This window comes from Salvelinus fontinalis, chromosome 13 (assembly GCF_029448725.1).
Source record: "Salvelinus fontinalis isolate EN_2023a chromosome 13, ASM2944872v1, whole genome shotgun sequence".
NCBI lineage: Eukaryota > Metazoa > Chordata > Actinopteri > Salmoniformes > Salmonidae > Salvelinus > Salvelinus fontinalis.
In genome coordinates, this window is record NC_074677.1 from 23,313,414 (window position 1) to 23,340,977 (window position 27,564).

The 27,564-nt window shown below is 46.3% G+C and overlaps 1 protein-coding gene across 1 annotated transcript in view; it reads right to left on the reverse strand.

The window, feature by feature from the left end:
- Positions 1 to 3,993: 3,993 nt before the first annotated feature.
- The window catches only part of uvrag (UV radiation resistance associated gene), a 154,618-nt gene continuing 131,047 nt past the window's right edge, over positions 3,994 to 27,564 (reverse strand). The window contains exons 14-15 of the mRNA XM_055942105.1: positions 22,054 to 22,145; positions 3,994 to 6,431 (exon numbers count right to left, since the gene is read on the reverse strand). Of these exons, the coding sequence (XP_055798080.1) occupies positions 5,603 to 6,431; positions 22,054 to 22,145 (921 nt within the window). The 3' untranslated portion in view covers positions 3,994 to 5,602. The remainder of the gene's footprint in view (positions 6,432 to 22,053; positions 22,146 to 27,564) is intronic.

Here is a 27,564-nt window from a genome sequence, read left to right on the forward strand (position 1 = left end):
CATCCCCATACTGTTTTTATTTTATTTACTTTTCTGCTCTTTTGTACACCAGTATCTCTACTTGCACATCATCATCTGCTCATTTATCACTCCAGTGTTAATCTGCTAAATTGTAATTATTCGCTCCTATGGCCTATTTATTGCCTACCTCCTCATGCCTTTTGCACACAGTGTATATAGACTTTTTTGTCCTGCTGTGTCATTGACTTGTTTATTGTGTCATTGACTTGTTTATTGTTTACTCCATGTGTAACTCTGTGTTGTTGTCTGTGTCACACTGCTTTGCTTTATCTTGGCCAGGTCGCAGTTGCAAATGAGAACTTGTTCTCAACTAGCCTACCTGGTTAAATAAAGGTGAAATAAAAAAATAAAAAATTGACAATTGGATTAAGGTCTGGGGAGTTTCCTGGCCATGGACCCAAAATATTGATGTTTTGTTTTCCGAGCCACTTAGTTATGATTTTTGCCTTATGGCAAGGTGCTTCATCATGCTGGAAAAGGCATTGTTCGTCACCAAACTGTTCATGGATGGTTGGAAGAAGTTGCTCTCTGAGGATGTGTTGGTACCATTCTCTATTCATGGCTGTGTTCTTAGGCAAAATTGTGAGTGAGTCCACTCCCTTAGCTGAGAACCAACCCCACACATGAATGGTCTCAGGATGCTTTGCTGTTGGCATGACACAGGACTGATGGTAGCACTCACCTTGTCTTCTCCGGACAAGCTTTTTCCAGATGCCACAAACAATCGGAAAGGGGATTCATCAGAGAAAATGACTTTACCCCAGTCCTCATTAGTCCAATCCCTGTACCTTTTGCAGAATATCAGTCTGTCCCTGATGTTTTTCCTGGAGAGAAGTGGCTTCTTTGCTGCCCTTCTTGACTCCAGGCCATCCTCCAAAAGTCTTCGCCTCACTGTGCGTGCAGATGCACTCACACCTGCCTGCTGCCATTCCTGAGCAAGCTCTGCACTGGTGGTGCCCCGATCCCGCAGCTGAATCAACTTTAGGAGATGGTCCTGGCGCTTGCTGGACTTTCTTGGGCGCCCTGAAGCCTTCTTAACAACAATTGAACCGCTCTCCTTGAAGATCTTGACGATCCGATAAATGGTTTATTTAGGTGCAATCTTACTGGCAGCAATATCCTTGCCTGTGAAGCCCTTTTTGTGCAAAGCAATGACGATGGCATGTGTTTCTTTACAGGTAACCATGATTGACAGAAGAAGAACAATGATTCTAAGCAGCACCCTCCTTTTGAAGCTTCCAGTCTGTTATTCGAACTCAATCAGCATGACAGAGTGATCTCCAGCCTTGTCCTCGTCAACACTCACACCTGTGTTAACGAGAGAATCACTGACATGATGTCAGCTGGTCCTTTATTGGCAGGGCTGAAATGCATTGGAAATGTTTTTTGGGGATTCAGTTGATTTGCATGGCAAAGAGGGACTTTGCAATTAATTGCAATTCATCTGATCACTCTTCATAACATTCTGGAGTATATGCAAATTGCCATCATACAAACTGAGGCAGCAGACTGTGAACATTTATATTTGTGTCATTTTAGCCACGACTGTACATTCCAAACAGTTTAACATGTTCAACAGTTCACAGTGAGGACATCCGGATAGGATAGTGTATAAATATCTATATGGTTCCTAGCATCTATGGAACAAGTGAATCCAGTGGTTTGTAACCCAATTTGAGCAAACCAATGCAGTTATTTTGATATGAGTTATTAGGTTAGCCAGTTTATTTGGGTTATTTCCTACAGTGGTAACGAAGGGCCTCAAACAGGCAGGATAGATTCATTGCAAAACGATGTCAGTCATGTAACTGTTTAAAAGATGACAAGAGGACATATTAGTTGCCAGAGCCATGCGGTCTGTCAGGGTGAAGTGGACTAAAAGTGCAGGACACAACTGGATGATAACCTCAGAATCGGACAGGGACATGACATGGGTAGTACAAAATGGAGGGAACTCTTTGTCGTCTCGTGTCTTAAAAGGAACAAAGAGGTTTAAGTAAGTTCCTAAAAGAGAAGGAAGTGGGGTAGAGGTACAGTATACTGTTTCAGTATGAAGTCATGTCTTTAATTGTTAACCAAATCATAGAGATATAGTAGATAGATATGAGAAAACAGTAAATAGATATGTAAAACAACAAGGCCTTTCCTTGTCTCCTCCTCTCTGGTCATTTAACTCAATTACAGATGAAAGGCTTTCTAAGGACAAGACCGGTGAACCTGAAAGCCCCCCCCTCCACACAACCATCTAATGGGGTGCAGGAATGTCAGTTGAGTTCTTACGTGACCATTGTATTTTCCTTTCCTTCTTAAAAATAACTTGATGGCTCCATTATGAATGTATGTCAGCTATGGATAGGACATACACTGATTTCCTTTATGCCGTGGGATGTTTGGCTGGAATGGTTGTAATTTAAGGTGCTCATTGGTAATTTCTTCACCTTACAGCTGCAACTAGTCAGCAGATCCACCTTATGCACTACAAGGTCGGACAGGTCGTTTGCTTAAATTAAGACACCGTGGAGGCGGCGCAAGATATGGCTTGGAAAACGTACCTCAATCCAGAGATAAGAAATGGCGTTGTACTCTGAATTGTCCAATTATCCCAGCTGTTACACCGAGAAGATTAAATGACTGCTAGTTTTTCTTCAGAAAACTGTATGCGTCAGTGTATTTGAGTATGTTCCCGGTTTAACAGTTGGAATAATGGGACAATTCAGGGTCAACACCATTTCTCATCTCTGGTTTGAGGTATGTTTTCCGAGCCATAATTAGCACCGTCCCCGTGGTGTCTTAATTTAAACAAAGTGCCTGTCCGACCCTGTAGTGCAGCTGTAAGCAAGCGTCAGGTGTCTGATCTGCTGGCTAAACTGCAACCAACCAACCACTATCTGTACATTAGCTATGATGATACAATTACCTAATAAAGACACATATAATCTACATGCCTTACAAGCTTTTACAAAATGCAACTTCATTGACTTCTTTATATACCATTCTGAAGACATCTGGCTGCAGACAACCATTGAAAGACAGTTAATAAAGGTGTCCTATTTCTCTCCATGAAAGATAAAGAGGCTTGGATATCTGGCCATTTAAATAAAACAAACTGAAAAGCAGATTGAATAGTCTTTCATTTAGAACAAGTGAGAGTGTTTGCAGCTTGAATTCTAGCTAATGAGGTGTGCGTGTGTGATCCAGAAGGGGGACTGAGGGGGAGCCAGAGGACAGGGCTGGACTGGATTGCCTGACTGACTGCATCATTATCCTGCTGACAGAACTACACCTAACTCATTAATTTACACTCAAACATACATACACTCACAAACACACCATCCCTGACTCAATAATGCACTCACACACACATGTGCATGCACACATGCATTGGTCTCTCATACAAAATAGATTTGATTTCAACAGCTGCGTTTAGACAGGCAGCCCAATTCTGTTTTTTTACTCACTAATTGGGCTTTTGACAAATCAGATCAGCCCTGAAAAATATCTGACGTGAAAAGATTTGATATGATCGGTCAAAAGACCAATTAGTGGGAAAAAAGATCAGATTTGGCTGCCTGTCTAAACACAGCCTAATATCAGAAACCCAGAACTAAAATCTTGAGAATTGCATCAGATGCTCGATTAAGTTCTGGGGCAGAGCGGTAGCTCCACCCCCATCTCTTTGCAAGTTACAGGCAAGTCTATGGGCCAAATGTTCCTTCCCCTTCCGAAATTCAAAAGATGCGAACGCCTGAGAAATTGTGATTTGTCCAACGGATCAGTGAAAAGAAATCAGCGCACCAGAACAAAGTTACTTGTAACTTGTCCTATCTCAGTCTGTTGACAGATGCTACAATACCAGTTATGTTACGTGCATCTGTCCACGAGAGATTACGAGCCTAACCTGGATAAATAAAGGTTAAATAAAAGGCATACGCACGCACACCTCCGAAACAAACACAGGTAGACCACAGTGTAAACGGGGCTACATACATCCATGCTATTGGACTGTAAGTCTTTAATAACAAAAAACTCTCCATACAAAAGTATATGTACAAGGTCACATGCCGTATAGCATTTAATGGAAATGACCTACAATGGTTTAATCTCTCATTTTAAATACAATGCATTTCAACAGTCATCCACCACAGTACTTGATCATAATACACCCCCCCCCCCCCCCCCAAAAAAACAAAAAAAACAATTGGGATGTTTTTAGGGGGCTTGTTGCGAGTCCATCTATGTTGTATACGGTGGGCAGTATGCACATCAGTTGTCCATATCATCTTCTGTCTACAGGGAACTCTGTGGTCCTTTCCAGAGCAATACACAGGAGACACAGTTAGATCCAGATTATATGTACGTATTTGAAAGATTTTAACCCAGGGCTGATGACCATTAACACTTGACAATATCAATGACTGCCCATGAGAGGAAAAAAGAAACCATGATTTCCTTTAAAACAAACAAACAAACAAACGCACTGAGAGACATAAATAACACACATACCGGTAGTTGTCAATGGACACCAATGCAAGAAAACAAAAAGTAGTTCAACAGGGAAAAGAAAGCGGACAAAATAGATAAGTGGACTAAAATGTAAAAAGGTCATTGTGTGTCATTAATATGTAGGGCCTGAGTGCAACATTTCAACAGCATACAGTACACATCATTCATGTTTTGGTCTATTGAATAATATCTGGATTATTGGACTTCATATGAATACTTATATCAATGGTGCTTATTAAAATAGTAAAATAAGGAGAAAGCAGGTATGGAGGAGAAAGACAGAAAAATTGCACTGTATCCCTGCCATGTGCCATGAGCTGAAAGCCTGCCTGCTTCGCTCCTCTCTTTTCTTTTCTCGTACTCAACCAGAACAGAACAGTGATGGCCCCTGGAGACAGAGACAGGGCAGCCCTGTACAATGGCTGGTGGGGTTGATGGACCTGGAGGTGCAAGGTGTAACAGTTATGGAGTATCTGATTGGGCCAACGGTCTAAGCTGCCTTGGCCGACTGGTCGGTTTCCTAATAGGTGACAGAGGTCAGAGGTGGGATAGGTCTTTGCTGTAACTCATTTCCCCTGTCAGCCATGCTGAAGGCTTTGGCTCTGTTCTAATGAACCTTTCCTTCCTCATTCCCTTTAAGTCATTACTGATTTAGCAGGACTGGACAGGTACAAGTAGGGACTCCACTATAGCTTTCATGAACCCACTCATGTTAGATCACTGCTTACTTCAAGGAAGCATGCATTTTATGTGAGTAGTTACCACGCACACACTCTCTATCTCACAACACTGCCATGCACCCTGAAAGAAGAAGGCCCGGAAAGCGTTTCAACCACAAACATTCGCTTTATTTCATTTAAAGGATTATAGAAATATTTTTTGAGAAGAAGTGCAAATTGGTCATCATTCCAGATAATGTAGCGCCTATGTTTGTTTTTCTATTGCTGTTTGTGGAGAGGGACAAACACACCAACACACACACAGGACCCCCCCCCCCCCCCCCCCCCTGCACTATGTTCATGTTCCTGACTCATGTGCCATGTGACTCCTGTCCTCACCCCTAAGGTCCCACCTGTCCTCACTTCTCAGAGTTCTTGCGTGGCCTGCGGAAGCTGGACATGTTCTCGTTTAGTGCATAGATGCGGCGGGAGAACTCCTCGAAGCCGGCGGCATCCAGCTCGCCCAGAACCTGCTCGTCACACTCCACGGCCACGGCGTGCTCCACGGGGATGCAAGGGTAGTCCTCCAGCCTGGCCCCATCCACAAGGCCCATCCCTAAACCCAGGCCTGTGGCCTCTGTCCCCATAATCTCCTCTGCCTGCTCCACTGAACAGCACATCTCTGGGTTTAATGCCATGGTCAACATTAGCCCTGTTGCGGGCCCCCCCACCCCCTTGCCTGGCACTACTGAGCCGTTCATGGTATGGTCTGCATGCCGCTCGCTGGTGGGTGCCACCGCCTCCACTTGCTCACTGGTGGTGCTTCCAGCCGGAGTGGGGGAATCTGAGCCTCCTGTAGTAGTGCTGGAGGGCTGTTGCTCCTCCACAACCCCCTTTACCTCTATTTCTACTTCTCCTTCTCCCTCCCCCAGAGCTGGTCCCTGAACCTCAAGAGTCTTGGCCAGGTCAATGCTAGAGTCCAGGGAGGAGGACAAGTGCTTGGGGGAGGGGTTGGGGTCGGGTGGTGCACTCTGGGGCTGGTCCATGGCCATGGTCGTGTCGTAGCTGGGAGGAGGGGAGGCCTTGTACTTCTGCTTGTCTGCCTCGGAACTGGCCCTTTTCCTCAGTGAGCCCGGATCTGGAGAGCTGGTGTGGGTGGGGAAGCCCACTTCGGACGCAGCCGAGACACTGAGCTGAGATTTGGCTCCTGTCGGGACCGGGATGGAGCTGGAGACATGGTGCCGGTCACTGTGGGAGAGGAGAGAGAGGGAGGTAGGGAGAGAAAGAAAGAGTTTATGGATATGCTCATAAGTCTTTCACATTCAACGAGTGGCCATGGAGAGAGGGAGGGAGGCCCCCTCCCCTGCCCAGCCCCCAGGCCTCTCTGATCGGACATGGTTCTGCATTGATCTCATCTCTCCCCCTCCTGATCCAGAGCCCAGACAGCTGGCCCACTGCAAATCACTCCCCATTATTACATAAAAAACATTTGCTCAGCTCATGTGACAGCAGGGCCCTGCAGAGTGGAAGCTCACAACATGCCTCCTAGAAAGTATTCAATACATTTTTGCGGAATAACAGATAACGCACGTGGCAGAGCAGATCTCATCTGTAGACTGCAACCCCCATTCGTCCCATGCTATCCCCAACTGTAAATTAACTTAAAAAAGGGGGCCATAGCTGGGCCAACGTCACCACCCTGTTTAGCCATTCAGGTATGAGGAGTCATTGGTGGCATATCTCACGGGGTCAAAGGTGAAATTGGGCCCCTGTGCTGTCAGAGGTCCACCTGTGGCTGGTTAGAGAACAGAGGAGCCTGGGTAAGTGATCCTGGCTAGTTAAATGGCTTAATGGGGTGGTGTCCCTGTATCAGATGCCTGGTTGTCTGTTAGATAGAGTCTAGTCTAGCATGTGACAGCAGGACACACACAGAGGACATAAAGGCCTTTGCCAGGGGAAGAGCACAGGTCATTGATGCAGGGTTCACACACAGGGTTTAAAAACCCACACGTGCACGGCTCACTCCTGATGAGGGAGTCATAGACACGAGACAAGACAGCGGTTTTCACCCAGTCCACAGACCGTCTCTATAAAGGAGGACCCATAGAGTACACACACATGCACACAGTGGATGGCCAATGTCATACCTGATGATAATTACAGCTCATGGACAGCATTTAATAAGGCACTTACAGGAACACATAAGATGAGGTCAAACATTCATGCAAGGTAAAGCAAATAGATAAGGAATAGATGCCAGTAATCTGGCATGAGTGCTCTTCTTTTGAGCCAAAACTGGGAATGTCCTGTGCTGTACTTACTCACCGTCTATCAGAAAACATCTAATGCAATTGCCTTCACATTGGCCATTAACGACGATATATCCCATAAACCGAGTCAAATAGAAACAACATGCTGTTCAAAACTCTTGATCAGTTTTCTCCAAGACAAAGACAAATGGTTTGCCATTAGTGATTTGTATCTGTGAACTCTTAAACAAAATCATTCTGGTGTGTGTTGAGATGATTTGGAAGACGGGAATAATAACAGACCTCCCAGGCCTACCGAGTGGCGCAGCGGTCTAAGACCGGGAGACCCATGGGGCGGCGCATAATTGGCCCAGCATCGTCCAAGTTAGGGGAAGGTTTGGCCGGACGGGATTTTCTTGTCTCATTGTGCTCTACCGACTCCTTGTGGCGTGCCTGCAAGCTGACTGCGGTCGTCAGTTGGTGGTTCGGGATGAGAAAAGCAGCCAACAAGTGCTCAGCATATGTGGGAACTCCTTCAAGACTGTTGGAAAAGCATTCCAGTTGAAGCTGGTTGAGAGAATGCCAAGAGTGTGAAAAGCTGTCATCAAGGCAAAGGGTGGCTATTTTGAAGAATTTCAAATATAAAATATATTTTAGATTTGTTTAACACTTTTTTGGTAACTACATGATTCCATATGTGTTATTTCATCTTCACTATTATTCTACAATGTAAAAAATTGTAAAAATTAGGAAAAACCATTGCATGAGTAGGTGTTCTGAAACCTTTGACCGGTAGTGTATATATTAATATTTATACCTTCCATGAGAACTGAATTATCATTCCAGCGAGCGAAACGAAACCGTGGCCCAGGCTGGGCACCTACCAAACAGAGGACAGGTTGGACTATTTATTAAGCAGGAGTTTCAAACGTTCTTTCCGTAATTTATAACAAGCTAATGACTGCATTCAGTCCGTTATTCGCTGAATGACGTCCTCGGGGCAAGAGCTAAGACTGATGCCATCTCTGATTTGAATTAATATCAGGCCTTCTAGTTTCTCTCTGGCTCTTTCCCAGCGCCCCTACCACACAGAAATCCATGTCCGCTTTAGGAGAACCTAGGTTTGGACCCAGGAGATAGCTGGCCAACACAGATGCCTACATGTGTTTCGGTCTCGTCCCAGAAACACAGTAATATGATATACAACCAGACTGTGTAAAACATATGGCCACTTCTTCTTCTCTGGGAATGTTTAGATTTCACAATTTCCCTGGCCTGGATAAAATAAAAAATGTTGTTTGGAGCACGTTTGTTTGTTACAAATTGGTTCCCCTCCAAATTGGTTCCTTTAAACATCTGTCAAATTAAGCACCTTAATCAAGAGTGTAGTAGAGAGGATGAGGGGTGGGGAGGAAAGGTGATCGAGGCTAGCCCAGACAAATTTCCTGCAATGCGCTGTCATAATATTTTTTTATGCAGCACATCTGACATTCCTTTTTATTTGGGCCAATTAGGCTGTCCCCAATCCCCATAGTGTATTGGAAGTATTGCTCTGTTCAGAAGATGGCAGAGCAGCAGTACACTCCCTAAAGACTGTTGAAAAACCTGGTATCCATAGAGCGGGAGGACGGTGAGGGATGGAGGGAATATTGGCAGACTTACAGGAGAACAACTCTCCCGTTGAAGGAAGCACTCTTTAGTCTTGTTCACACAATAGCCCACTGTCCCTATAAACAATTCAATTATTATTAATATTATGTTTGAACCAAGTTTAAATGGAAAAAAATCCAGTCTAGTGGTATTGTACAGTATGGTAGGTTCAGTGGTGGAGAAAGTCCTCATACATGAGTAAAAGTAAAGATACCTTAATAGAAAATGACTGAAGTAAAGTGAAAGTCACCGAGTAAAATACTACTTGAGTAAAAGTCTAAAAGTATCTAGTTTTATACGTCCTTATGTACTGTACAGTGGTGGAAAAGGTACTCAGTTGTCATACTTGAGTAAAAGTTAAAGTAAATGCTATAAATTCCTTATGTTAAGTTAAACAGACAAGGGCACACTCCAACACTCAGACATAATTTACAAACACATTTGTGTTTAGTGCATCTGCCAGATCAGGCACTAGGGATGACAACATGTTCTATTGGTAGGTACGTGAATTGGACTATTGCTATCCTGCCTGAGCATTCGAAATGTACTTTTGGGTTTCAGAAGAAATGTATTGGAGTAAAAAGTACATTTTAGTTAAAGTAAAAGTAGTCAAAAATATAAATAGTCAAGTAAAGTACAGATACCCCAAACAACGACTTAAGTAGTACTTTAAAGTACTTTTACTTAAGTACACTACATGACAAAAAGTATGTGGATACATGCTCGTCGAACATCTCATTCCAAATTTATAGGCATTCATGCTATAATAGCCTCCACTCTTCTGGGAAGACTTTCCACTAGATGTGGAATTGCGCATGGTGATCTTAGGCTTGTGTGCGGGTGCTCGGCCATGGAAACCCATTTCATGAAGCTCCCAATGAACAGTTCTCGTTACTTCCAGAGGCAGTTTGGTAGTGAGTGTTGCAACCGAGGACAGACGATTTTTATGAGCTACGCGTTTCAGTACTCGGCGGTCCCGTTCTGTGAGCTTGTGTGGCCTACCACTTCGCAGTTCAACAGTTGTTGCTCCTTGATGTTTCCACTTCACAATAACAGCACTTACAGTTGACCGGGGCAGCTCTAGCATGGCAGAAATTTGACAAACTGACTTGTTGGAAAGGTGGCATCTTATGACGGTGCCACGTTGAAAGTCACTGAGCTCTTCAGTAAGGCCATTCTACTGCCAATGTTTGTCTTTGGAGATTGCATGGCTGTGTGCTCAATTTTATACACCTGTCAGCAACGAGTATGGCTGAAATAGCCGAATCCACTAATTTGAAGGGGTGTCCACATACTTCTGTATATATAATGTACTTTACACCACTGGGTAGGTTGCAGTGTTGGTGTGGGTAGTGTAGCCATTAGCCAGGCATACTGTACTGTAGGCATCCTGCTCTCTTTCAGGGTGGACTTTGGAGGACATGTGATTAACAGGCAAAGGGACACAGTACATCACTCTGGACATTTAATTATTTCTTTTTTTTACCCCTTTTCCTCCCCAATTTTGTTGTATCCAATTGGTAGTTAAAGTCTTGTCTCATCGCTGCAACTCCCATATGGACTTGGGAGAGGCAAAGGTCGAGAGCCGTTCGTCCTCCGAAACACAACCAAACCAAGCCGCACTGCTTCTTGACACAATGCCTACTTAACCCGGAAGCCAGCCGCACCAATGTGTCGGAGGAAACACCGTACAGCTGGCGACCGTGTCAGCATGCACTGTGCCCGGCCCGCCACAGGAGTCGCTAGTGAGCGATGGGACAGGGACATCCCTGCCGGCCAAACCCATCCCTGCCGACCAAACCCTCCCCTACCCCGGACGACGCCGGGCCAATTGTGCGCCGCCCCATGGGTCTCCCGGTTGCGACAGAGCCTGGACTCAAACCCAGAACCTCTATTGGCACAGCTTTAGACCACTGCGCCACTCGGGATGCCCCACTCTGGACGTTTTAACTCATCAAGTTTTACTATTTCTCCAAGCACCGGTGGACTTCCTTGTCAATGATTTCACCACATAAAAGCTACCTGAGCCCTCTGCCTAAACCATTAGGCTCATACTTGGCGGGTTCAGCAGCAGATATGCCCACTTCTCCCCCAACATGTTTGTTTTAAAGCGGGTCTCTCTTCCTCTCTGCCGTGTCAGACTCAGCCCTGGATATTCCAGGTAGGCCAGGAATGTACTAAACCAATTTACTAAACCAAACATTTTTCGCTGTCTTATCCTCAGACAGGCCTCATTTCAACTTCAAGGCATAGCTCTTTTCATATCCAATTCCTGTTAAGGACCCGTGATCAGAGCCAAAACACACAATGTCAGATAAGATTCAGGCTTTGATGTCATTGAAACTGAAAATCCCACAGGAACTACTAAACCAAATGCTATAACAGAAATATTGTAATGCTCACTACGGGGGGTGGAGGGGAATTTAAGTGAACATCTCCTGCCTCCAAGTCTGGCCCTTTGATGATGGAGAACTTAACATTCGTCTCCACATCACCATAGCACAGCATGTACAACATATTGTACAAGTTGATAGTATAAACACCAACACTGTTGTCAATAGTGACTACATTGTAGTTTACTTTATTCTCAGCAGTTTTGTATGCCACAGAGATAAAGACATAGCCTAGCTATAGCAACCCATTCCAAACAGGTGAGAACTACGTATCCCACACTGTCTCACAGTACAACAGATAGTGTGACTTCTTGTCTACATTCTGTTCATTACAAGGTAATACCTGTCGGGAGTCAATGCAATATCACAACTATTAATGATATCGGCTGGCCTTGTTAGTACAGTACTCTGCGTCTCAGTGACACAAAGGAGAGCAGGTCTGTTTTGTGCTGGACTGGGGTGTCTGATTCATAGAGAGGCCTGGTGGTGAGGAGCGTTCCTCCAGATGTGATCTCATCCGTAGGGACCACTGTACAGCTAACACGCACACACACAGACAAACACATGCACACCCTGCAACTCACAGCCAAGTTTGTGTGTGCGTCGATCTGTGTAGGAATGCTCACACTCATTCAAGCACATTAGTTTTATTTGATTCATTATACTGCATGAGTTCCTCCCCAACATTAGGCGTCTGCTATTACTATCTCAACAATTACCATCCCTATCACTTTCCTGGAACAATAATACCCACATAAAGAAACACCTACTGTGCTGTATGTATGACATTTAACAGCTTCACCACAATGCATGTTCAGTTATTTACTGATACAAATCAGTACCAGTACTCCTGACCATGTTATTGGTGATTTTGTCTGGACCTGCTTGGTTGTTTCTCTCTCTTACACGACCGACCGCCAGCCAGCCAGACGTAGTGAAACACTCGGACGGACTGACTGACGTAGTGAAACACTCGGACGGACTGACTGACGTAGTGAAACACTCGGACGGACTGACTGACGTAGTGAAACACTCGGACGGACTGACTGACGTAGTGAAACACTCGGACGGACTGACTGACGTAGTGAAACACTCGGGCTGACTGACTGACGTAGTGAAACACTCGGGCTGACTGACTGACGTAGTGAAACACTCGGGCTGGCTGACTGACGTAGTGAAACACTCGGGCTGGGTGACTGACGTAGTGAAACACTCGGGCTGGGTGACTGACGTAGTGAAACACTCGGGCTGGGTGACTGACGTAGTGAAACACTCGGGCTGGCTGACTGACGTAGTGAAACACTCGGGCTGGCTGACTGACGTAGTGAAACACTCGGGCTGGCTGACTGACGTAGTGAAACACTCGGGCTGGCTGACTGACGTAGTGAAACACTCGGGCTGGCTGACTGACGTAGTGAAACACTCGGGCTGGCTGACTGACGTAGTGAAACACTCGGGCTGGCTGACTGACGTAGTGAAACACTCGGGCTGGCTGACTGACGTAGTGAAACACTCGGGCTGGCTGACTGACGTAGTGAAACACTCGGGCTGGCTGACTGACGTAGTGAAACACTCGGGCTGGCTGACTGACGTTGTGAAACACTCGGGCTGGCTGACTGACGTAGTGAAACACTCGGGCTGGCTGACTGACGTAGTGAAACACTCGGGCTGGCTGACTGACGTAGTGAAACACTCGGGCTGGCTGACTGACATAGTGAAACACTCGGGCTGGCTGACTGACATAGTGAAACACTCGGGCTGGCTGACTGACGTAGTGAAACACTCGGGCTGGCTGACTGACGTAGTGAAACACTCGGGCTGGCTGACTGGCGTAGTGAAACACTCGGGCTGGCTGACTGACGTAGTGAAACACTCGGGCTGGCTGACTGACGTAGTGAAACACTCGGGCTGGCTGACTGACGTAGTGAAACACTCGGGCTGGCTGACTGACGTATTGAAACACTCGGGCTGGCTGACTGACGTAGTGAAACACTCGTGCTGGCTGACTGACGTAGTGAAACACTCGGGCTGGCTGGCTGGCTGGCTGGCGTAGTCTGTCTGTCTGTCTGTCTGTCTGTCTGTCTGTCTGTCTGTCTGTCTGTCTGTCTGTCTGTCTGTCTGTCTGTCTGTGTAAGAGAGAGAAACAACCAAGCAGGTCCAGACAGAATCACCAATAACATGGTCAGGAGTACTGGTACTGATTTGTATCAGTAAATAACTGAAGGCAGATGGGAGGGGTCCAGCTTTACATCTGTTATTACTGTTCTCTCACCAGGGGTTTTGGGGGGTTCTTCAAAACCTCTGGGGGGCGGTTTCATTTACAAAGCAAGTAGAACTGCCTTTGGTAATGTCTAATGTTTAACACGGTCTTTTCAGTCCCTCGATTTTAGTTTAGCATTCACCCTAAAGTAACTGGCTCCCTTAACCACATGCTTGGTTCTGTAACATTAGAGGGCTAGGTTCACAAGCCCTTCCATTTATATACACCTGTGTCTACAGTGGCACTGAGATCGACAGAAGTCTCGACTCTGTTTGCAACTGTTTTAGTAGGAAGGGATCAGTGTAGAAACATTAAAGAAGACACACAGTCTCCCGTAAAGTACAAACCCTAAACACACCCATATATTTCCCAATTAAGTCCCCTGGATAAATCCCATGTACCCATACATGAGAGGAGCTCTCCTAGTCAGCTTATTGTGCATGCTGAACTAGCAATATACAGAGGGGGAAACATCTCTACAGTTCATGGATGGAAACGGTTCCCTTGGACATGTCCTCGCCCCACCACCACCCCCGTATAGAGGGGAGGAGAGGGGAACGGATATCAAACCTCTCTCCCTCTCAGTCTACCGGTTAACTCCCTGCAGCTGCCGCACAGCATTTTTATGCGTCCATATTTCATACGCTTGGCCCCTCCGCTGGAAATAGTATCCAAATTGAGGCTTTTTCAGGCTGGGAGAACTGGAAGTGATACGGTTGTGAGGAGGGTCAATAAAATAAGTCCCATGCAAAAGGAGAGTAGAATTTAATGCATGTCCTCCCTGTTTCAGTGTTTCACTACTGCAGTGTGAAGTCCCAGAGTCAGGCCACCTTCCGGTCCCCCAGTACCTACTGTCTGAGTCGGTTAGAACTATCTGGGTCCTGTGACGAGGACCCAACTTATGGCCTGCTAAGACTAAAGGTTCTCACACAGACAGTCTGAGCTTAGTGTGAGCAGCCAGCCAACGCCCCCTGACGAATGTTCTAGCACTGTGTGTGTGTGTTGTGTGTGTGTGTGTTCTGTGTGTGTGTGTGTGTGTGTGTGTTCTGTGTGTGTGTGTTCTGTGTGTGTGTGTGTGTGTGTGTGTTGTGTGTGTGTGTTCTGTGTGTGTGTGTGTTGTGTGTGTGTGTTCTGTGTGTGTGTGTGTGTGTGTGTTCTGTGTGTGTGTGTAAGGCAGGCTCTCAAGACGGAAACAAAACCATGTACACCATATATAAAAAGTAGGTGGATAACCCTTCAAATTAGTAGATGCGGCTTTTTCAGTCACACCCGTTGCTGACAGGTGCATAAAATTGAGTACACAGCCATGCATTCTCCATAGACAAACATTGGCAATTGAATGGCCTTACTGAAGAGCTCAGTGACTTTCAGTCAGTTCGTCAAATTTCTGCCATGATAGAGCTGCCCCGGACAACTGGAAGGGCTGTTATTGTGAAGTGGAAATGTCTAGGAGCAACAACGGCTCAGCCGCAAAGTGGTAGGCCACACAAGCTCACAGAACGGGACTGCCGAGCGCTGAAGAGTGTAAACACTTACTACCGAGTTCCAAACTGCCTCTGGAAGAAGCGTCAGCACAAGAACTTGTTGTTGGGAGCTTCATGAAATGGGTTTCCATGGTCGAGCACCCGCACACAAGGCTAAGATCACCATGCGCAATGTCAAGCCATGCGCAAATTAAGCACGCTTCACCATTTGGCAGTCCGACGGACTAATATGGGTTTGGCGGATGCCAGGAGAATTCTACCTGCCCCAATGCATAGTGCCAATTGTAAAGTTTGGTGGAGGATGAATAATGTTCTGGGGCTGTTTCTGTGGTTCCAACTTTGTGGCAACAGTTTGGGGAAGGCCCACGCATAAAGCGAGGTCCATACAGAATTGGTTTGTCAAGATCGGTGTGGAAGAACTTGACCAGCCTGCAGAGCCCTGACCTCAACCCCATCGAACATCTTTGGATGAATTGGAACGCCGACTGCGAGCCAGGCCTAATCGCCCGACCTCACTAATGCTTGTGAGTAAATGGAAGCAAGGCCCCGCAGCAAAGTTCCAACATCTAGTGGAAAGCATTCCCAGAAGAGGGGAGGCTGTTACAGCAGCAAAGGGGACCCCACTCCATATTAACGGCTATGATTTTGGAATGAGATGTTCGACAAGCAGGTGTCCACATACTTTTGGTCCTGTAGTGTATGTGTGCGCATGGGTGCATGTTGCGTAAACGCCTACATTTGTTTAGGGTGAACAGTAAAATGATGTACATGATGTCAGAGCTCAGGGTCTGGGCTTCACAGCTCCGTATGGGTTTTGACTGACAGCCGGTCAGAGGCCAGTTAGATCTCAGGGTCTGGGCTTCACAGCTCCGTACGGGCTTCACAGCTCCGTATGGGTTTTGACTGACAGCCGGTCAGAGGCCAGTCAGATCTCAGGGTCTGGGCTTCACAGCTCCGTACGGGTTTTCGACTGACAGCCGGCCAGAGCTCAGGGTCTGGGCTTCACAGCTCCGTATGGGTTTTGACTGACAGCCGGCCAGAGCTCAGGGTCTGGGCTTCACAGTTCCGTATGGGTTTTGACTAACAGCCAGTCAGAGCTCAGGGTCTGGGCTTCACAGCTCCGTATGGGTTTTGACTGACAGCCGGTCAGAGCTCAGGGTCTGGGCTTCACAGCTCTGTATGGGTTTTGACTGAGAGCCAGTCAGAGCTCAGGGTCTGGGCTTCACAGCTCCGTATGGGTTTTGACTGACAGCCGGTCAGAGCTCAGGGTCTAGGCTTCACAGCTTCGTACGGGTTTTGACTGACAGCCGGTCAGAGCTCAGGGTCTGGGCTTCACAGCTCCGTATGGGTTTTGACTGACAGCCGGTCAGAGCTCAGGGTCTGGGCTTCACAGCTCCGTACGGGTTTTGACTGACAGCCGGTTAGAGCTCAGGGTCTGGGCTTCACAGCTCCGTATGGGTTTTGACTGACAGCCAGTCAGAGCTCAGGGTCTGGGCTTCACAGCTCCGTATGGGTTTTGACTGACAGCCAGTCAGAGCTCAGGGTCTGGGCTTCACAGCTCCGTATGGGTTTTGACTGACAGCCGGTTAGAGCTCAGGGTCTGGGCTTCACAGCTCCGTATGGGTTTTGACTGACAGCCGGTCAGAGCTCAGGGTCTGGGCTTCACAGCTCCGTATGGGTTTTGACTGACAGCCGGTCAGAGCTCAGGGTCTGGGCTTCACAGCTCTGTATGGGTTTTGACTGACAGCCGGTTAGAGCTCAGGGTCTGGGCTTCACAGCTCCGTATGGGTTTTGACTGACAGCCGGTTAGAGCTCAGGGTCTGGGCTTCACAGCTCCGTATGGGTTTTGACTGACAGCCGGTCAGAGCTCAGGGTCTGGGCTTCACAGCTCCGTATGGGTTTTGACTGACAGCCGGTCAGAGCTCAGGGTCTGGGCTTCACAGCTCCGTATGGGTTTTGACTGACAGCCGGTCAGAGCTCAGGGTCTAGGCTTCACAGCCCCGTATGGGTTTTGACTGACAGCCGGTCAGAGCTCAGGGTCTGGGCTTCACAGCTCCGTATGGGTTTTGACTGACAGCCGGTCAGAGCTCAGGGTCTAGGCTTCACAGCTCCGTATGGGTTTTGACTGACAGCCGGTCTTAACTTCAGCACCTCGCGTGGCAAGAAGATGACCTCATCCCTCCCTCTAATTGAGAAACTTTTGCAAATGTTTTGTTATCTGAGTGAGGGAAATGCTGTAAATTAGGAGGACTCAATGTATTTTGAAAGATAAGACCTTGAGGATTATAATAAATACAACTTTGATGTCATACAAAATGTGCACTTCACATCCCGAATCATAAAACTCATGTAATATACCGTGTCAACGTTTATGATCACTATGTTTGATGTACAGTTACTAGATGACATGGCGTTGTACCCCGGGTTGTTCTGAACACAAACAGCCTTTGTTTGTTTATTGTGAAGAAGATTCGCTGCTGCACAAGCACCTGAATGCAATCATGACTCCTTTCTATGTGCACCAAAATAATCTGTTTCCCTGAATTGCATTATGAAAGCATAACACTGTAATATTGTATTTTATAATTAGCTAGTCATGTTGACAATAGAACAAGCTTTCAAATGATGCCCACCTGACCCAGATTACGATTTGTAACGGACCATTTTAATTGCGGAAATAACAACATCTCTTCAGCAGGTCCTATGATTGAGTGTAGTCTGACCCAGGGGTGTGAAGGTGAACAGAAAGGCACTGGAGCGACAAACCACCCTTGCTGTCTCTGCCTGGCCGGTTCCCCTCTCTCCACTGGGATTCTCTGCCTCTAACTTTATTACGGGGGCTGAGTCACTGGCGCTCTTCCATGCCGTCCCTAGGAGGGGTGCGTTACTGACGTAAACTTTCTGTCCGGGTTGGCGCCCCCCTCGGGTTCGTGCCGTGGGGGAGATCTTCGTGGGCTATACTCCCCTGAGCCTTGTCTCAGGATAGTAAGTTGGTGGTAGAAGACATCCCTCTAGTGGTGTGGGGCCTGTGCTTTGACAAAGTGGGTGGGGTTATATCCTGCCTGGTTGGCCCTGTCCGGGGGTATCGTTGAACGGGGCCACAGTGGCTCCCAACCCCTCCTGTCTCAGCCTCCAGTAGTTATGATGCAATAGTTTGTGTCGGGGGGCTAGGGTCTCTCTCCCTCCCCTCCCTCCCTCTCTACCGCCCTCCCTCCCTGACCACGGACCATGCCTCAGGACTACCTGGCCTGATGACTCCTTGCTGTCCCCAGTCCACCTGGTTGTGCTGCTGCTCCAGTTTCAACTGACCTGCCTGCGGCTATGGAACCCTGACCTATTCACCGGACGTGCTGTTTCGACTCTCTCTCTACCGCACCTGCTGACTCTGAATGATCAGCTATGAAAAGCCAACTGACATTTACTCCTGAGGTGCTGACCTGTTGCACCCTCTACAACCACTGTGATTATTATTATTTGACCCTGCTGGTCATCTATGAACGTTTGAACATCTTGGCCATGTACTGTTATAATCTCCACCCGGCACAGCCAGAAGAGGACTGGCCACCCCTCATAGCCTTGTTCCTCTCTAGGATTGTTCATAGGTTCATGCCTTTCGAGGGAGTTTTTCCTAGCCACCGTGCTTCTACATCTGCGTTGCTTGCTGGTTGGGCTTTTAGGCTGAGTTTCTGTATAAGCACTTTGTGACATCTGCTGATGTAAAAAGGGCTTTATAAATACATTGGATTGATTGAAAAGTAAGGGCTGTATTTTCGGCTGTTATTAAAGCATGTTAGTTTGCAATTTCAGGTACATCAAAGCTGGGCAGAGAGACTGAAAAACAACATCTCAAGGCCATCAGACTGTTAAATAGCCATCACTGTCCGGCTTCCACCCGGTTACGCAACCCTGCACCTTAAAGGCTGCTGCCCTATATACAGTGGGGCAAAAAAGTATTTATTCAGCCACCAATTGTGCAAGTTCTCCCACTTAAAAAGATGAGAGAGGCCTGTAATTCTCATCATAGGTACACTTCAACTATGACAGACAAAATGACAAAAAAAAATCCAGAAAATCACATTGTAGGATTTTTAATGAATTTATTTGCAAATTATGGTGGAAAATAAGTGTTTGGTCACCTACAAACAAGCAAGATTTCTGGCTCTCACAGACCTGTAACTTCTTCTTTAAGAGGCTCCTCTGTCCTCCACTCGTTACCTGTATTAATGGCACCTGTTTGAACTTATCAGTATAAAGTTTGTTTTAGGTTTGTTAAAATAGAGCCTTTAGATTTACCATTGTTTTAGGTTTGTTAAAATAGAGCCATTAAATTTACCATTGTGTTAGGTTTGTTAAAATAGAGCCCTTAGATTTACCATTGTGTTAGGTTTGTTAAAATAGAGCCATTAAATTTACCATTGTGTTAGGTTTGTTAAAATAGAGCCCTTAGATTTACCATTGTTTTAGGTTTGTTAAAATAGAGCCCTTAGATTTACCATTGTTTTAGGTTTGTTAAAATAGAGCCATTATATTTACCATTGTGTTTGTTTGTTAAAATAGAGCCCTTAGATTTCCCATTGTTTTAGGTTTGTTAAAATAGAGCCATTATATTTACCATTGTGTTTGTTTGTTAAAACTTCTTGACGCACGGATCCCTTTAGCGGGATCATTTTCACCAACAACCGCTGAATTGCAGAGCGCCAAATACAAAAAAAATAGCTAAAAATATTTATAATCATGAAATCACAAGTGCAATATAGCAAAACACAGTTTAGCTTGTTGTTAATCCACCTGTCGTGTCAGATTTTGAAAATATGCTTTACAGCGAAAGCAATCCAAGCATTTGTGTGAGTTTATCGATCACTAGAGAAAACATCAAGAACACCTAGCAGCCATGTAGATTGGTCACGAAAGCCAGAAAAGCAATAAAATTAATCGCTTACCTTTGATGATCTTCGGATGTTTGCACTCACGAAACTCCCAGTTACACAACAAATGTTCCTTTTTTCGATAAAGATTATTTTTATATCAAAAAACCTCCATTTGTTTGGCGCGTTATGTTCAGTATTCCAGTCTTAGGCAGGTCATCAAGGCTTGACAAATAGTATCCGTAAAGCTCGTAGAAACATGTCAAATGTTTTTAATAATCAAGCCTCAGGTTGTTTTTAACATCAATAATCGATAATATTTCAACCGGATTGTAAACTATTCAATACTGGAGAGAAAGAAAATGCGCATCAACTAATGGATAAATCTCGCAAATTTTTCAAAATAAAAGCTTGAAACGATGTCTAAAGACTGTTCACACCCTGAGGAAGCCACAGGAAAAGGAATCTGGTTGATATCCCTTTAAATGGACGAAAGGCAGGCAATGGAATAGTGATTTTTCAAAATAAGAGTCACTTCCTGGTTGGATTTCCTCAGGTTTTCGCCTGCAAAATCAGTTCTGTTATACTCACAGACAATATTTTGACAGTTTTGGAAACTTTAGAGTGTTTTCTATCCTACTCTGTCAATTATATGCATATTCTAGCATCTGGACCTGAGAAATAGGCAGCTTACAATGGGAACGTTATTTTTCCAAACATAAAAATTCTGCCCCTTAGCTTCAAGAGGTTCTAAAATAGAGCCCTTAGATTTACCATTGCGTTAGGTTTGTTAAAATAGAGCCCCAATTGTGTGATGGCGAGGGTGCAGGGTTGTGTTCCAAACAAAACAACTACAAGTGTGCTTGCTCTAGTTCCTCAACAGCACAACTAGGAGAGCATAAAACAGCTCCTTATAGTTGAAGACACTTTGTAGAGGTGTGTGGCCACATGGAGACACCAGTTAGTCCTCTCACTCAAACCCTTGTAAGAAATGTTTGTCTTATGTTTCACCTACCCACATTTTCCCAGGAATATTCTTATCATGCTACTGAATGTATCCAGGGTATTGTCAGATTTCGTTATCAACAAATGTAGCAAAAAGTTCAGTAAATGTAAAATGCACATTAAATCAACAGTATAATGTTTGGATTCAGTCTTGTGTCAGGTGAACTCTTGTGTCCTCACCTTTGGATTCATAACTTTCCCATAATCTCCAAACTGTTCCCTTTCAATTGCTACCATGGTGATGCATCTGCTTTTCATATTTCTTCTGTTACAAACAGTTCAATTTAGCCCTATCCATATAGGATAATTCCCATGAGTGTAAAGGGTTATTAAGGGCTTCCACTTCCCATTAAGAGGATATGGAGGATTCAATTGCTTTGCTTTAAAATGGCCTCTTTCCTTTCAAAACAAAAGGTTATTCAATTAAGGTTGTAAAACACATTTTCCCCTTTTGCTGACCCTGGGAGAGCAGAGCAGATCAAATAAGATCATTTCCCCTTTTATAGGGCTGTGTCTAGATGGTTGGAGTCATAGAATTAGAATTACTAGAACAGGTATTCCCATTCAAGTCAATGTTCTGTGATGGGTGGACTGGCGGCTGTAGTCTGGGAAAGTCTCTCCTATGGACTGATTCTCAGGTTCTATGGTGGGGTCATTCAATGCCTTCGGCCTGAGGCTCGGCAGATCTGAATGAATGTCTGACGTCCATCAGACCCCATGAAATAGCTGCACACAAACACAGTAAGTTCAAACGCATGTGGAGTTGAACTCTGAACTCTTTAGGCTGCTTTTGAAGAACCCCTAAGAAACATACAATGCTGTGTTCACCAATATTTTAAACTGAAACCATCTGAAGTGAAAAATATGTCAAGTAAGAAATAGTGAGAGCAAGAGTGCTATGTGGGGTGGCCTACATAGCACATAGACACTGGGAGAATGAGAGTGGACTTATACAAGTACTTACCATCGGACTAGAAGGCCGTGCTCCAGGAAGTTCTTGAGGTTGGGCAGGGTCTGACGGAGGTCTGGAGTGGACAGGCCATGCTGGTATCTCAGCTGGGAAGGAAAAACAAAGCATACATTAGCAGCGAACAGAGCATTCTTTACCATATCATATTGAACCGTACCATAACCAAGCATATTGCTTTTATTCATCCATTCCCATGTTTCTCTAGTTTTTGATGTCTCTGGACAAGGCAGAGAATTACAACCCTACAGGGAGACTAAAGCATATCTGAAGCATTCTAACTTCTCCCTTTGGACTATTCTTTACATAATGGTTATCATCATTCCATGCTAACAGACGTCTGTGCTAATGTGGAAAGGTGTGTGGAGAGGCAGATGAAACGTGGGCGGTGAGAAGGCAGAATGCTGAACATCTGGAAGAGATGGGGTAAAACCACAGAGAGCAACCTCTCCCTCTCTCCATTTCCCTCTCTCTGTCGCTCTATAGCTCTCTCTATGTAACCCAGATCCCCATTGGCTTGATGACGCTCCTTCTCTCCCGTCCTCTAACCTCCCTCTCTCTAGTCCTCTAACCTCCCTCTCTCCAGTCCTCTAACCTCCCTATCTCCAGTCCTCTAACCTCCTTCTCGCCAGTCCCCTAACCTCCCTATCTCCAGTCCTCTAACCTCCCTCTCGGCAGTCCTCTAACCTCCCTATCTCCAGTCTTCTAACCTCCCTCTCGCCAGTCCTTTAACCTCCCTATCTCCAGTCCTCTAACCTCCCTCTCTCCAGTCCTCTAAACTCCATCTCTCCAGTCCTCTAACCTCCCTCTCGCCAGTCCTCTAACCTCCCTCTCGCCAGTCCTCTAACCTCCCTCTCTCCAGTCCTCTAACCTCCCTCTCGCCAGTCCTCTAACCTCCCTCTCTCCAGTCCTCTAACCTCCCTCTCGCCAGTCCTCTAACCTCCCTCTCTCCAGTCCTCTAACCTCCCTCTCTCCAGTCCTCTAAACTCCATCTCTCCAGTCCTCTAACCTCCCTCTCGCCAGTCCTCTAACCTCCCTCTCGCCAGTCCTCTAACCTCCCTCTCGCCAGTCCTCTAACCTCCCTCTCTCCAGTCCTCTAACCTCCCTCTCTCCAGTCCTCTAACCTCCCTCTCGCCAGTCCTCTAACATCCCTCTCGCCAGTCCTCTAACCTCCCTCTCGCCAGTCCTCTAACCTCCCTCTCGCCAGTCCTCTAACCTCCCTCTCGCCAGTCCTCTAACCTCCCTCTCTCCAGTCCTCTAACCTCCCTCTCGCCAGTCCTCTAACCTCCCTCTCTCCAGTCCTCTAACCTCCCTCTCGCCAGTCCTCTAACCTCCCTCTCGCCAGTCCTCTAACCTCCCTCTCGCCAGTCCTCTAACCTCCCTCTCGCCAGTCCTCTAACCTCCCTCTCTCCAGTCCTCTAACCTCCCTCTCGCCAGTCCTCTAACCTCCCTCTCGCCAGTCCTCTAACCTCCCTATCTCCAGTCCTCTAACCTCCCTCTCTCCAGTCCTCTAAACTCCATCTCTCCAGTCCTCTAACCTCCCTCTCGCCAGTCCTCTAACCTCCCTCTCGCCAGTCCTCTAACCTCCCTCTCTCCAGTCCTCTAACCTCCCTCTCTCCAGTCCTCTAACCTCCCTCTCGCCAGTCCTCTAACCTCCCTCTCGCCAGTCCTCTAACCTCCCTCTCGCCAGTCCTCTAACCTCCCTCTCGCCAGTCCTCTAACCTCCCTCTCGCCAGTCCTCTAACCTCCCTCTCGCCAGTCCTCTAACCTCCCTCTCGCCAGTCCTCTAACCTCCCTCTCTCCAGTCCTCTAACCTCCCTCTCTCCAGTCCTCTAACCTCCCTCTCGCCAGTCCTCTAACCTCCCTCTCGCCAGTCCTCTAACCTCCCTCTCTCCAGTCCTCTAACCTCCATATCTCCAGTCCTCTAACCTCCCTCTCTCCAGTCCTCTAAACTCCATCTCGCCAGTCCTCTAACCTCCCTCTCGCCAGTCCTCTAACCTCCCTCTCGCCAGTCCTCTAACCTCCCTCTCTCCAGTCCTCTAACCTCCCTCTCGCCAGTCCTCTAATCTCCCTCTCTCCAGTCCTCTAACCTCCCTCTCTCCAGTCCTCTAACCTCCCTCTCGCCAGTCCTCTAACCTCCCTCTCGCCAGTCCTCCATTCATCCGTCATAAAATCAACGTCAACTTACGACTGACAGGGACGTGAGCCAAAGTCAGAGTGGACAGGTTGTTCAATTTGCAGCTGTAATGACATCACTATACACAGTATATGACAGAAGACAGCATCACACCAAGGCAGTCAGGGAGGGAGAGCAGTCCAAGCCACCCCTGCTGTCCTCAGGTTAAATAAACAATCTTGTATCTCTCCCCAACAGCAGAGCAGCAACATGCACCATGTCAGTCATATAACTCACTAGGCCCTGTGTCACAGACACTCACCGGTCAGTCTACATCTGTTCTCTCTACATTATACTGCGACACCCATTCTCCTCTACACACCGCCATAACCTGGATCCATCCCGCTCTCCCTCCCTGGCTATCCCTCGCTCCACGCATTACACTACAGTGATTGATGAAGCACATGTGATTCTAATTAGGCCAGACACAGTACCAGTGTATTGCATATATATATATATATATATATGAAAACGCTGGGGAGAAGTACAACGATAACAGAGGAATTACAGAGAAGTAAATGTTGGAGCCCCGGGGGTCAAAGGTCATATTTCCCAGTTTGTGTTTATAGTTAGAAGAAAATAATGGTTTTCTGGGATCAGCAGTCATGTCAACACATTCATTGAAGTCTGTTTTTTGTGGCCTGGGCTGTAATATTCTGTCAGGACTGTAATGCTGTATGGTGGTTCTAGTAAAGCTTGACTAATGGCATGAGGAGTGGCATAAGCATTAACACATGGGTCCCTGCTGCCACTGCTAGAGCACACAGTACAGCAGGGTGTGTGTGTGAGAGAGTGCATGTGTGTGAGAGCGGATCTATGCGTGTGTGACAGAGTGTGTGTGTATGCGTGTGTGTGTCAGCACGTATACAGTACATATGCACGAATGCTCATGCCCATGTGTATCTTTGGCTCGGTATACCCCTCTCCCCCCTCTGGGGGACCCATGGAACCAGAGTTATCTATGGTATCTGCACAGACCTCCCGATCTCTGTGGTAGGTTTTGTGTTTGACCAAAAGCAGCACAGATTGAGCCAGGCAGGGAGAGGCGTACAGTATGTAGCTCCAAACCCCTGTTGGTGATACTAGAACAACACTGGTTTCACACACCATTCATGGTTTTAGTAAAACTTTGGGTCTGACCAAATGACGGTGTAGCGCTGTCCAGAACGCAGACCAAAAGGAATCGGTTTTGAAATGGTCGGCCAAGATCAATATTTCCTGTTTTAAAACCCAGAAAGAATATAGCTACGTTTGGCAGGGGGCCTTGAATGTTCTCTCTCCCCCCTAAGAGGAAAATGAAATAAAACAACTCAACAGCTAACACTGAAGATACTGATGAGATATAAGCATAGAGTAAATGTTATGTTTCGAGCGTAGGTAAACTTATTTTGATCAGCCGTATTATTGAGTCAAGGACAACAAAGTCATGGCCAAGCTACAAGGCTCAGCAAAACACATTTTTAATCCTCACTCTTTGTTAGTGACTGAATGGGACTCAGCTCAGAGGTGCGCGTGATGTGAGCTTTCTGACATGCTATTGTGTGTGTGAGCATGAATGCATGTACGTGTGACCTCTATCATTTCCCCCCAGGCTGTGTTGAAACCCTGCCAAGTGTGCAGCACAGAAATGGGATAGTGGCAACGACAGAGTGAGGGGTGACATCACTGGATTGTTCCGCACACACTATTGTTGGGGTAATTGTTAGGGGGATAAAGAGAAGAGGATCCTGAGTGTGCGAATGCTCAGAGGACTGAGAGATGACTCTCCTGGAACCTGGACAAAAGTATGTGTCTTACTGCCGAAGCCTCCAGGAAAGATACAAGATAGGGAGCAGCCATTCCAGCACCACTTCTCTCTACAAGTTCCATCATGCTCACACAGGTCTGTGCCAACTCTCTGCCAATGGGCACTACACACAACACTTGTCCAACAAGTGTTGTGTTGGACCAACGAGTGTGTGGTTGGCACCAGCCCTGATATGGCCCCCCTCCATGTCATAGTGTCGACCTAAGCCTTATAAATGTAATCTGTGCCACGTCCTTCAGACCATGTGTGGTAGGCTAGTTGCAATGTGCTGTGTTGTCTCTGGAGTCTGGACTGAGGTGTGGAGGACTCCGGCTGTCTGTTGAGGAGGCGCGTGCTTGCCATGGACTGGTTTCCCTGCTGTTCATTTACATTAAGTTATTCCGCAGAGCACCGAATCATATGTGTGTGCCTGTGTGTGTGTGCGTGGACGGCTCTTGGCTCTGAACTTGGAGGGGGAAGGATTACATCCTGGCCCTTCACTGCTGTCTAAGCAAACAACGGCCCTTCCCCCCTCCTCCTCCTTTTCACCCTCTACTGAGGGACAAATAGAAAAACATTCAATGTTCTGGCCACATACAGAGCGTTGGGAAAACATAACAGGGAAGCTGTGAGTGTGAAAGAGAGAAATGTGAGGCAGCTTTGTCTGACATGAAGCTGGATGTCGCTTTCAATTAAAAGCAACAACACAGGCTTGAACACAGAGAGAAGCAAACCGCTTAGAGGGAGGGAGGGTCTGGCTTGTTAAATACACCAGTTGTTTAGGAAACTGACAAGGAGAGAAATAAACTCTGATTTTGTTCTCCTATGATACTCAAATCACATGGTGTGTTTCATTTTGGATTAAATGAGAGGGTTGACTGAATAAAAAGGTAAATAAATATTATCGTAAACATGAACATTTCCAGCTCAACAACTAATTAGCACATTTCTAAGTCATATAAATAGCTCATATGAGTACAACATACAGTACCAGTCAAAAGTTTGGACACACCTACTCATTCAAGAGTTTTTCTTTATTTGACTATTTTCTACATTGTAGAATAATAGTGAAGACATCAAAACTATCAAATAACACATATGGAATCATGTAGTAACCAAAAAAGTGTTAAACAAATCTAAATATATTTGAGATTCTTCAAAGTAGCCACCCTTTGCCTTGATGACAGCTTTGCACACTCTTGGCATTCTCTCAACCAGCTTCACGAGGAATGCTTTTCCAACTGTTTTGAAAGAGTTTCCAAATATGCTGAGCACTTGTTGGCTGCTTTTCCTTCACTCTGCTGTTCAACTCATCCCAAACCATCTCAATTGGGTGGAGTTTGGATGATTGTGAAAGCCAGGTCATCTGATGCAGCACTCCATCACTCTCCTTATTGGTCAAATAGCCATTACACAGCCTGGAGGTGTGTTGGTTCATTGTCCTGTTGAAAAACAAATGATAGCCCCACTAAGCGCAAACCAGATGGGATGGCGAATCGCTGCAGAATGCTGTGGTAGCCATGCTGGTTAAGTGTGCCTTGAATTC